This window comes from Hipposideros armiger, unplaced genomic scaffold (assembly GCF_001890085.2).
Source record: "Hipposideros armiger isolate ML-2016 unplaced genomic scaffold, ASM189008v1 scaffold_866, whole genome shotgun sequence".
In the NCBI taxonomy this organism is placed as follows: Eukaryota; Metazoa; Chordata; class Mammalia; order Chiroptera; family Hipposideridae; genus Hipposideros; species Hipposideros armiger.
Window position 1 is genome coordinate 338,113 of NW_017732216.1, and position 13,161 is coordinate 351,273.

Sequence of the window (13,161 nt, forward strand, 5' to 3'; positions counted from 1 at the left end):
CTAGTATTTTGTTTAGGATTTTTGAGTTTGTATTCATTAAGATATTGCTCTGAAGTTTTCTTTTTTTGTGATATCCTTACCAGGTTTTGGTATCAGGGTAATGTTGGCCTCATAAAATGAATTAGGAAATATTGCCTCTTCTTCAATTTTTTGGAGGCGTTTGAGAAGGACAGGTATTAAATCATCTTTGAATGTTTGGTAGAATTCACTAGTGAAGCCATCTGGTCCTGGACTTTTGCTTTTGGAGGTTTTGGATGATTGTTTCAGTTTCCTTACTATTGATCAGTCTATTTAGATTTTCCAGTTCTTCATGATTCAGTCTAGGAAGGTTATTATATTTCTAAGAACTTGTCCATTTCTTCTAGGTTATTGAATTTGGTGACATATAGTCCTTTATATACTATTTTGGAAAGACACATGCAAAAGAATGAAACTAGACAGCTATCTGTCACCATATATCATATACCAAAATTAACTCAAAATGGATCAAAGATCTAAACAAAGGCCTGAAAGATCAAAGATCAAAGACCTGAAACAATAAATTGCATAGAAAAAAGCATAGGTACTAAACTTATGGACCTTGTGTTCAGAGAGGATTTTATGAATTTGACCTCAAAGGCAAAAAAAGCAAAAGCAAAAATAAATGAATGGGATTATATCAAATGAAAATCATCTGCACAGCAAAAGAAACCATCAACAAAACAAAGAGGCAACCAACCGAATGGTAGAAGATATTTGCCAACAACACCTCCCATAAGGGGCTTATATCCAATATATATAAAGAACTCATATAAGTCAACACCAACAGAACAAATAATCCAATTAAAAAATGGGCACAGCACCTGAACAGACACTTTTCCCAAGAAGACATATAAATAGCCAACAGATATATGACAAAATGCTCGTCTTCACTAGCTATTAGGGAAATGCAAATCAAAACCACAACGAGATATCACCTCACACCTGTTAGAATGGCTATCATCAACAAGACAAATAATAACTAGTGTTGGAGAGGCTGTGGAGAAAAAGGAACCCTCATACACTGTTGGTGGGAAAGTAAATTAGTGGGAAAATAAATTGGTGCAGCCACTAAGGAAAACAGTATGGAGGTTCCTCAAAAAATTAAGGCTAGAATTACCATATGACCCAGCAATCCCTCTTCTGGGTATCTACCCCCCAAATCTGAAAATATTTATCTGTAAAGATATATGTAACCTTGGGCCGGCCAAGTGGCGCGATGGTTCGGAGCTGGCTTGGAATGCCAGAGGGCCCCGGTTCGGATCCCGCATGTGAGGGCCAGTGGTGCTGCCCTCTACAGCTAAGATGCTGAACAACAGCTCAACCTGGAGCTGGGCTGCCATGGGTCGCCTCCGGCCAGCGTGGGCTGCGGCCCCTGTGGCAGTGGGTTGCCGCGGGCTACTGTGTGTGGCCGGTGGCCAGCATGGGCAGCTGGCGGCCGCGGTGGGCAGCCGTCCAGAGGCCGGTGACTGATCTGCCTCCCCTGCGAGGAGCGCAGTGATGGTGCCAACTTGGGCCGTTGGGGCAGCGTCCTTCAAGGCTGGACTGAGGAGCAAGGCGGCAGCGGCTTGTCTGTTCCCCTTCTCCCAATTCCCCAGTGCTGTTCCCATCCCCCTAATTCCCCAATAAAAAAAACATCTAAAAAGAAAAAAAATATATGTAACCCAATGTTCGTTATAACATTAGTCATGGTGGCTAAGACATGGAAACAACCAAAGTGTCCTTCAATAGATGATTGGGTAGAGAAGATGTGGTACATATACACAATGGAATACTATTCTGCCATAAGAAAAGATAAATACTGCCATTTGTGACAACATGGATGGATCGTGACATTATCATGCTAAGTGAAACAAGTCAAGCAGGGAATGTCAAGAACCGTATGATTTCACTCATATGTGGGCTATAAAACTGATAGCAACAAAGGAACAAGACAAAGAAAGAAACAAAACTCATAGACACAGACAACAGTTTAGTGGTTATCAAAGGGTAAGGGGGGTGGGGGTGGGGGTGCTAGAAGAGGGACAAGAGGGTCAAATATATGGTGCTGTAAAGAGAACTGACTGGGTGCTGAACACACAATGCAATATGCAGATGACGTAATATAGAACTGTACACTTGAAACCTATATAATTTTACTAACCAATGCCACCCCAATAAATTTAATTTAAGAAATTACTGTTAAATATAGTACTATGGCAATAAAGATTTAGCTTTCCACTCCCTTTTTTGTTTGTTATGTCTTCTTTGTATTTTTATTCTAGTAACATTATTAGATCTTTAGAGTTTACTCTACGTTCTCAAATTTATTGGGTTGTCGGAAAAGTCATGATGCATTTTTGCAACGAAAAACATAGAAAAAACATGTCATGACTTTCCCGACAACCCAATATATTTACATATATGAAGTATAAATAAAACATTAGCTTGTCAAATTAATACCAGAAAATTAACCAAAATTAAAGTGGAAATTTATCACCATGTGCTGCTTTATGTTCAAACTATTAAGAGATTGGCTCTGTAATTATGAGAATCATCTAAATACATTTGGAAAAATTGATTAATTTCTGCATCAAAATGTTTTCTTCTGCTCTACCCCCAATCTTTGGTGTTAGCTTTTATTGGAATCAGGCAAGAAAAGGACGCACTGTGTCTGCATGTGTGTGGGTGTGTGTGTCTCCTTTAAATTAATTAACCTATCCCAGCTGTGTTTATCTGGCCCACTTTTCTAATCATTTGAGGACCCTGAATTGGTCTACTTTTCCTGCATGGCAGACTTAAAACAAGGAGTTTTCTTTGTAGCTTATCTGCTGATCACTGAAAAAACAGTACTCTGTCAGTAGTACTCACTGATACTGCAGGAAACTCAGCTTCTCTTCTCTGTTACTTTTTTTTATTTTTCCTTTCATCTGACTTTCCTCATCCCTCCAGTTATCTTATACCTTGACTTCAAATTCCCCTTTTATATAATATGTGCATATATTTTTTTAGCCGTGTTGGGCAGGGGTAAGGTTCTTAGCAAAGAATCAAGAACTTTATATTTGCAGAATGCAATGGAGAGATCAGTGATTTTGGAGTCAGGCAGATCTGGGTTTAAACCCTGACTCAGTCCCTTTACTAGCCAAGTATGATAATTGGTGTGTCAGGTATAAACAGACCTCACTGCACTAGAGACTTCTGACAACTCAGAGTGGGGTCCAGAATTCAGAACATGAAGATTGTGAAACACAAAGGTAATAAACATCTACCCTGTTCCACACAGTGTGCTTAAATGTGTGAGAGGTGGAGCTAAAATAAGACATTTTTATGTGTTTTTATATGAGGAATTTACTCTTTAGCATATAACTGGAATGTGATAATGTAATAGAAAACACATTGTAAAAAATGTATTTCTGCCCAATGAGTCTATCAGGAAAATGTATGTGACCTTCATATTGAAAGCCAGGACTGTCAAGGCAGAGGAGATAACATGAATAAGGTAGGGGTACAGTAAAACCCGGGCAGGTTAGAGAAGTGGTGACTGATGCAGCCCGCCTAAGCCCACAGTGCATGGAGGGAGGCATGGGAGACAAGATCCAGGCAGTCAGGCCAGGTTTGGGAGGAGGGGAGAGATGGGGCTTTGCATTTTAGATTTCATGTCTAATATCGTTTCAATTATGTCATTTCCTTGCTCTAAACTGCTCTGGTTCCTCCTTGCCTGACAAATACAGGAAGAGCCAGTGGCTGCGTAGGAAATAGGAACTGATTCCATAGGGCTAGGATGAAAGAGAAAGATGAGCTCCCACCAGAGATTTTAAATACCCCAATAAATCGGCACGGATTCTGTTTCTTCATACCGTATTTGCCGGCATATAAGACGACTGGGCGTATAAGACGACCCCCTAACATTTCCACTCAAAATACAGAGTTTGTTATATACTCGCCGTATAAGACAACCCCCTCTTCCGCACACCTTCCACACACCAAATAAAAGGTAAAACAATATCAGATTTGATTTCAACATTTATATTTATATTCAAATGCTTATGACATGCAGGAAAACTGTCACAAGGCTGTATGTAATCAAACATATACATAAATCGCGATTCGCGATTTTGCGCTATCATACTGGGTGTATGGTCGGCTGTGTGCGATTTTGCGAGTGTGGTAAAATCGCATAACAGCAAAATCGCATAACAGCCGAGCATACACCCAGCAGCGCTGCTGATGCCTGAACGGTATGTGGAATGAAGTGGGCGGGCATCGGGAGGCCACTATGGCATGGGGCAAGCACTATGGGCAGTCTATCTGAAGTGTACCTGGCGTATAAGACGACCCCCCACTTGGAGGCATATTTTTCAGGGCCAAAAAATCGTCTTATACGCCGGCAAATACGGTATGTTTAACAGAGGTATCAGTAGAAGTTAAGGACACTCAATTGAATATTCATAAGAGCCCAGCTAAGATACCGAATCTCTCTGCCTGCTCTTGACTGCCATCCTTTGTTTCATCTTATGATGACTCCATACTCATAGATCCTAACATTCTTACAGAAATAAGTATGAAACAGGTAACTTTTCGCTGTTGGCTCAAGTGTTGGACTGGTGATTCAGTGACTTAAAATTCTAATGAACTGACTGTGTCACCAGAGGCTTGGGGCCACTTGCTTGACCTTTGTTAATGTTTCACATTATGGAAATAATTGCATTATTTCTCTCAGGGGAGTTGTTAAGAGAGCTAGTAAAAACATTATTATATAGCACCCAGCTCTGACTAGAGATTTAGTGTCAGTGCTCAGGAAGTTCTAAATGGTGGTTTGAAGCATTTATTTCTGAGATACAGGTAGTGATGTTTATGACTAGTACAGTTCTTTTAGACTCATTTGAATTCCTGGCTATTCTCAGGAACCAGGAGAGTTTCTGTGAGTTATAATATGCCTAAAGAGGATCGAAATTCATTTACCATGTTTCTCCAACAGGAATTAAAAGAAAGTCTATGTAAAAGGTCCTTCTCTTGTTCATTTCAAGAAGTCACTTCAAGGTATTAGCATTATATTTATAAGCTTGACATAAGAACTTTCAGAATTTTAACATGGGTAGATGGATATACTGTACCTTTAATGTCAATATTAAAATTAACATTACAAAAGGCTTAGCAACCCAACAATGCACAAGAGGTAAGTTATATATATTGAATAAATTTGCTAGTCAAGAAGGCAAACATGGATATGGTTAAAGGGTGTGCTTCCCTCTCCCTCCCCCATGCCCGCTGGCAGAGCTTTCTGTGGCTCTCCCTCTGATTCCTCTCCAAAAAAGCCTACATAAGGTCTGAGGACTCTCAACAACTAGAGTGCTGGTGAGGGGAAATCACCTCAATGCTTTGCATTCCTCTAGTCTGTTGAGCATTGGTAGGTAATGCGCAAGTAGTTTTGTCCCTCATTCTATCTGGCTCCTGAAGTTAACCACAGTGACCATCCAGGTGGAAAATTCCTTACACTGGCAGTTTTGAAGAATCCACATAGGTGAAGGGCAACATTACTCCTGATGAATAATTCATTGGTAATTAGTCCTTAAAAGAAAGTTTTTTCTCTCATGGCCTGTTAGCATTTTATGTTAAATGCGTTTTATGTTAGCATTTTATTCTCTGTGACTGTAAATAGTTGAATATGCGTTGAACCTATTGGATATATCAATCTTTTGATTTTCATTCCACTGCCACAATCCTCAGTATAGGAAAGGAGGGTTGAGGGGTACACATGGGGGAAGGTGGTTATTATATATTGTGCACCTTCACAGGGATGTCTCCTGGGCACAGCAGACCAAAAGGTTTAAATCATTGTCACCTTCCCCCAATGACATCCCTTAACCCTTCTTCTTTGTTATATGAGATAGCTAAAAGTCATCCCCTTATGTTTAGTCATCTAACCCCCTAATTTAGAAAATGTTTGCATTGTCTTATTTTTTCTCAACCCCTATTACCAATCCATTGCCAAATCATATCATTTTTACCTCTGACAATACTACTCTTCTCTCCAACCTCTTTGTTTTTATCTATTGCCTCATATTCTAAACTCTCACTTCTAGAAAGGGCCAGGAACAAGCCCAGGGGTCAGGGGGAAATGAAGTTTCACTAGGGCTGGGGCCGGAGGGTCACTGGATGTGTGGTAGGCAAGGCTCAGCCAAAGCAATGGAAGATGGAAGTGCCTAAAGGGAAAGCTAAGATCCACACTTTGGAGCATCAGGAAATATCAAGTCCAAGACCCTGTGTATTTCATCAGAGAGAGGATGGGATATAAGGGCAGTGTATGAGATCACTCCGTGTTTGAAGCTGGCACCTGTGACAGGGAATGTGAGGGCTGGGCAGGACAGCATTAGGCAGTCACTGGGATTATAAAGCTTCTAAATCTGTTGTCAATAGCAGTATTAAAATTTATAATTGTTTAGTCTTTTTCTTTAATTCTAAGCTTTGTAAGGTCAGTGAGCTCTTATGTTGTTCATCATTATATCATCAATGCCTCCCACCATACTTCATACATGACAGACACTATAAAATATTTGTTGAATAATTATATGAATTGGCCTTGAATACTGAAAATCTAATCTCATCACTTCAATCTTAAGAATTCTTTAGCAACCCCTCCAAGTCTTTAGGATAAAATAAATCAAGAATTCTCAGTTCAGCATTAAACAAATAAAAGAAAAAAAATAAGTCATTTGGTTTCTCTAGGTTATGTTTCCACTGAGTGGCTTACCATTCTTTCCTGCTTCTTGCTGCAAGGATGGGAAGTTTCATGTTCATTCATGTCTTCCCTTAACAACTGGAGTCAGTTCAGGAATCATGCTCTCCAGAAAGCTTTTCCCAACTCCATCCCCAGTCTCCGTAAGGTGCCAACATATTTCATATTATTGGACTGCAAATTTTTCTGTTTTATCTCCCATCTCTGCTCAAGACATAAACTCCCTATGGTAAGAGGGCTCTGGTGGTTAATTTTGTGTCAGTTTGGCTAGGCTATGGTGCCCAGTTTTTTGGTTAAACACCAGTCTAGATGTTTCTGTGAAGATATGTTTTAGATGTGATTAACATTTAATCAGTAGATTTTGAGTAAAGCAAATTACCCTTCATCATATGAGTGGTCCTTATCCAATAGTTTGGACATTAAGAGCAGAGAATGAGGTTTCTCAGAGAAGAAGGAATTCTCCTCTAGACTGCAACATAGAAATGCTGCCTGAATTTCAATCCTGTTGCTCCATAGAATCCAGATTCAAGATTGCAGCATCAACTCATACCTGGATTTCCAGCCTGAAGCCTGCCCTACACATTTCAGGCTTTCCCACCCCCACAACCACATAAGACAATTCCTTAGAATACATCTCTCTCTTATACTTAGATATATATGTTCTTGATTCTGTTTCTCTGGAGAACTTTCATTAATACCAATATAGAAATTTTATATTTCAACTTCTGTGTATAGAAACTTAATGCCATCAGTAAATAAAAAACAAGATCTAGGTTAAAGTCACTCTTCCTTAAGAAAGAGGACTTTGCTATGCAGAGATCAGCAGCTGGTTTCAAGGAAATACTAATGAGGTTAATTGATACCAGGTCCCCAGCATATCCCTGAGTGCACCTCTATTCCGGTTACATGACCATCTGAGTCATAATAAAAAATAATGAGGAAAATAGACATTTTATGAGTCCATGTATTCTGTTTTGAATGCTGGGGAACACATTGCAAAGGTTCAACCAGCACCACAACTCTGTGAACTGGGTGTACTTGGGTTGTAGCCTCATATCTCCTGCCACTCCTTGAATCAGCTGTTCTTCTAGAGAGCCTAAAAATGTGATGCATTTCTCTATGTGTCCCATCCACCCCTTTTTGTGTGGGCTTTGATTTTTGAATGACTGATGAGTCACTGGAAAAGATCTTGCCATGCCAGATGCTTTGGCCTGCCTGTCATTTAGCATCTGGACTAAACAAAACCTCAACATGCCTTCAGTGAGGTAAATAAGCACATGACCAAATATCTAGGCAAGGATTACCAGCCTTAGGCTATCTTCCTACTGCTTGTTGGACTCATGGGTTTATGCTGAACAGTGCTCAGTCATTCCATATTTATAGAAGAGAGTAAGTACTCACAAGTATTTACTGAAAATCTCTGAGAATGAAGTGCCCACCCATAGTTCTCACCTAAGAGTTGCACGTCATCAACTCCATCCTCCTGGGGCTTTTCTCTCTGGGTATCATCCTCTTCCATCAGGATCTTCTGCTGAATCTCAAAGCAAAACTGGGATCGATGCCACCCTGTACATAGCAAGAAAAGAGAAGTGCCATGCATGACTGGGAAGCTGAAAGTTGAGGTGTCCTCTGACAACTGAAGGTCAACAGAGCTAACATCTGGGGAATACTAACTGTTGTTGAATTTGAAAAACAGACATCCTGGATCATCCTATAATCCCACTGCTGACTATCCTTTAGAATGGCAAAACTTATACACCATTACCGCCAACCATCACCAACGAAAGCACACTTTTGAATAGAATAATCACAGATTTAAAAAACAGATGCCAGCAAATAAGCTTTATGCTTTAAATGGATAAATTGTATGGTATGAAAATTGTATCTCAGTAATCTGTTTTAATAAAGTAGCTTGAGGTCTGAGGTAAAGATTATCGACAGAGGCAAGAACTGAAGAACACCACCAAAGACCAGACAATAATAATAATAATGGCGATTACCTCTGAGGATTCACATCCCAAGCACTGTGCTACGTGTTTTACCTACATTTTCTCTTATAATCTTACAATCTTCACCATAAACCCATATATATTAGATACTTTTCCCTCATTTTACAGACAATGCAAATAAAGCTCAGAAAAACATAAAGAAGTTGTCCAAGGTCAAGAGCAAGAAAGAGACAGGCAAAATGTAGACCTAGGTCTGTGTCATTCTGGAGCCTGCTTCTTAATACATGCACAAGTATGTGCATGTCTCCGACAAGTTTTGCTTTTCTATTTCGTTCCAACTTTTTTAGGTTCAGCGCAAATGCCAACACCTTTAGGCCAATCTCTTTTGGCCCTCATTCCAGCACTGTGTGTCTACCAGTCTTGCAGTGGTAAATGGCATTTTCATCTCTGCAGTCCTAATAAGAGTTATAGAATAAATGTATCAAAATAGAGAGTTATAGAATAAATGCACCAATAAATCAGCACTCTCATTATGTCCTCCACACTCAAGAGCCCTAGAAACATGACTACTGCCCTGTATAGAGTGATTTTTCAAAGTTCAGAATGCTAAGAGCTAAAATAGCCTAGAGCTCAACTCAGAGACAACTCATCTCTTCATTTTCCTCTATTTGAAGAAGTTATGGGTGAGGATAAAAGAACAAATCTAAGCTCAACTCTTAGATAGAGAGACAATGCTCATCCCCATAACCCCTCTCAAGATGGTTCTCTGGTTTTCAGGTCTTGATATTATCTTGAAGCTTTCCTCATCTATTAACTGCAGACATACCTAAATTAGTTCCTGGCATGTCATAGGGGTTCAAGGAATTTTATCCTCCTTTTCCATTTCTTTCAAAGTCCCCCCTCCTCTTTCCTTGGCACCTTTTCCTTTAGACTACCCTCTAGTCTAAAATGGGGTAACTGTAAAAGAAGAGACAAAATACAAACCTGGCTCACTAAATAGGTCTGCTTATTCTCCTCTGTGCTCAGCAATCATAGCAAAATGCTGGGGACCATTTAAACAGAGAGGAAGTACTTACTGAGGAAACTACATCTGTTCACATATACCCTAACACTTTTTTTATAATGTGAGAAACAGCAGAAGAAAATACTTCTTTATAATAAAATATCCCAATGTTTATGTGGGCTTACATGGTGCCAGACATTGTTCTGAAGTCTTTACAGAAATCTTATCATTTAATTCTTATACGATATGTTGTGGTAGATTCTCCTATCTGACAGGTGATAAAATAGAGGTAGAAGAGGAGGAATAACTTCACCCAGATCACCCAGTCAGTTGGGGAGGGGGCCAGCAAGGTCTGTGTGACTCTAAAGTCTGGTCTCTCCATCTCGCCATTAGACCGCTTCCCACGTCCTTTCTGTTATCACCATGCTCCTTTCACGGAGGTTATTCTTCTAAAAACAGTATAGAGGAATGTGGTTCTAAAATGTTAACATATTACAAGAAGTCATTCAATATCAATGCAAAAATACTAGATAAATATTAAAAGACAGGACCTAACATCATATTAAGAAAATACACCATGACCAAACGGGATTCATTTCTGGAATGCAAGGATGATTCAGTACTAGGAAATCTACTAATATAAACACCGTATTAGTAGATGTAAGAAGAATAATCATATGACTGTCCCCTGAATGCAAAAAAGAAAGAAAAAGAAAGCTTGTGATAAAAGTGTCCTGATAAAAACACTCAAGAAAATAAGAATTAATACATGTTTTCTAAACAGAATACCTTGGTCCCAAAGACAGCTTTGTGCTTAATTGGAAAATACTAGAGGAATTTCTAATAAGATTAGGAAAGAGTCAAGAATGCTCACTATGTCTTCTACTAGTAAATGTTATTCTAGAGGTATTAGCCAGTATCATTGAAAACAGAAAACAATAAGAGGCATAGGAACTGGAAAAGATGAAGTAAAACTATTTTCAGATGATATGATTGTTTACTTAGAGAACCTGAGAAAATTAACACTAAACTAACATAAGCAATACAATGAATGTATTTCTTTAAATGCTAACGATAATGTTAATTTTAAAGTAATTTCAAAATCCAAAAAAGCTGCAAGAATAGTACAAAGAACATATTTTTTTTCCTGGAATCATTTGAGAGTAAGTTTTGAACATGTTGCCCAGCATCTCTGAAGAGTTTTTAGTATATAACCCTTCAAACAAGGACATTCTCTAGATAACCACAATTTAAGGACCAAAGTCAGGAAATTATCATTGACACTTACTAACATTGAAGTCACTATCTCCATTCAAGTTCAATCAATTGTCCCAATAACATTCTTGATGGGAGCTAAGCTAGGATTATGTGTTGCGGTTAGTTGTCACATCTCTTTGGTCTTTTTTCATCTGGAAGAGTGCAGCATGGGTAGACTAATTTATCTTCACTCCCACCCCCTCTACACCAGGGGTGATAGAAAAGGCAGGGATTGACTTCAGTCAAAACCCCTCCTGCCAGACATATAAAATGAATAATTGCTTGAGTGTGTAGAGAGATTCCTGAAAGTGATGTCATGCTTTTATCTCCTTTTATTTTTACCATAAAAATTTTAAAGCAGGCTGTAAAAGTAGAAATATGTTAAACCATTCACTCTGTTGAATTCTTCCTAGACAGAGTGTCCATGTACACACACACACACACACACACACACACACACACACACACACACACGTCTTATGTCCAAAATGGTTCTAAGACAATCTTTCCTAGTTCAGTTTTAACAGTACATATCATAGATTAGTATATTATCAGACCTTATAGTTCTCCAAGTAATTCCTAATTAAGGAGCCTGTTCTTAGATTACATTTTAAACAGGCACACAGAGCACAAGTATTCCCATTGTGTTAGATAAGTTCTACATAAGCTTTTAAAAAATTCTCATCTTACTTTGCCTCAAAGTTCTGTTGGGAATTTTTGGAAATCTGTCAGATAACCACTAATTCCATAGGGTGGTAGTTCAAATTTCTTTATGTGTACAGCCTACAACTACTTTCCCAAATTATATTTTTTTATGGTAATCAGATCATTAGCTTTCACCCATGTTGACTGTCTGAAGGGTTTTGAAAGCATAACAGGTACATACGTAACTGTCATGCTGTGCTTGTTGGAGGATAAATGTTTATCCTCCTTTAACTTTTCTGGGTTAACTACCCAGATACATTATTGAATATTTCTTGTCTCTTGAGTCCATACAGTTTTCTTGAACCAGTGTAAATAATTATGTTGAGACTTTTTTTTTAAAGGTTTTTATTGGGGAATTGGGGTAAAGGGAACAAACAAGTTGCTGTCATTTTGTTCTTCAGTCTAGTTGTGGAGGACGTTGCTTCACTGGCCCAAGTTGGCACCATCATTGCGCTCTTCCCGGGTGAGGCAGATCAGTAGCTGGCTTCTGGATGGCCACTCACTGTGGCTGCTGGCCGCTCATGCTGGCTGCTGGCTACACACGGTAGCTCATGGCAACCCTCTGCAGCAGGGGACTGCAGCCTATGCCATCGCGGGCGACTCACTGGCAGCCCAGCTCCAGGTTGAGCTGCTGTTCATCATCTTAGCTGTAGAGGGCAGTGTCACTGGCCCTCATATGTGGGATCTGAACCGGGGCTCTCTGGCATCCCAAGCCAGTTCTTAACCATTGCGCCACTCAGCCGGCCCTAGACTTCTCATCTTTTTAACAGCAAATTCTAGATTTCTCTGAGTTCCTGGGATCCATGCTTCTTGAAGCCAACTCAGTGGAAAAACATTAATGAATGTTGACATTCTATTTTCTAGTCATGTCCTTGGTGACAGAATAACTTCCCCTAGTGCCCCCCCTCCCTTTTTTCCCCTTACCTTTCTTTGTTGGAGCTATTTTTCTCAGAACAGGTTGGAAAGAAAGAGAGAGGGATAATGGGAGAGGTCAAATTTCTCTTTCGGGTTGCCTGGTGGCAAGGTGACACAAGGGAGCTTTTTAAAAATAGCAATTTCTTAACCCTATTCTAGACTTTCTGTCAGAATTTGTGGAAGTGGATTCATTGCTATATATTTTTAAGAAGAGATTCTTCCTTGACTAACATTGAGAAGTTGTGTTCTACTCATATATTTAGCAGAACAATTGCTAAAACAACTTAAAAGTATTTGGGAAATGATGCTCTCTGTATCCCCCTCTTCGCAAGCTGTGTGCCTTATATTACCATATGTTTTTAAAGAAACACCTATTTAATTCTGTTTAATTCAGCCTTTCCCAAATATATTTGAGTATAGAACATACTTTTTTTAAAAAATACATATTACTATTGCATACCCCTAAGCACAGACTTTGCGAAGTATTGGTATAGAAATACGACTCACTATGTCACCCTCTCTTTATTAACAATTAGCAACTCTTTGATGTTTGGCAACTCAGTAATAAATGTAACCACAGCTATTTATCAGGACTATTA

At 39.2% G+C, this 13,161-nt stretch overlaps 1 protein-coding gene across 10 annotated transcripts in view; it reads right to left on the minus strand.

Moving 5' to 3' along the window:
* The window catches only part of PHLDB2 (pleckstrin homology like domain family B member 2), a 245,504-nt gene that overhangs the window by 127,462 nt on the left and 104,881 nt on the right, over nucleotides 1-13,161 (minus strand). For all 10 annotated transcript variants that reach the window (XM_019629723.1, XM_019629721.1, XM_019629712.1 and 7 more), the window contains exon 2: nucleotides 8,186-8,299. In XM_019629723.1, the coding sequence (XP_019485268.1) occupies nucleotides 8,186-8,252 (67 nt within the window). In that variant the 5' untranslated portion in view covers nucleotides 8,253-8,299. The remainder of the gene's footprint in view (nucleotides 1-8,185; nucleotides 8,300-13,161) is intronic.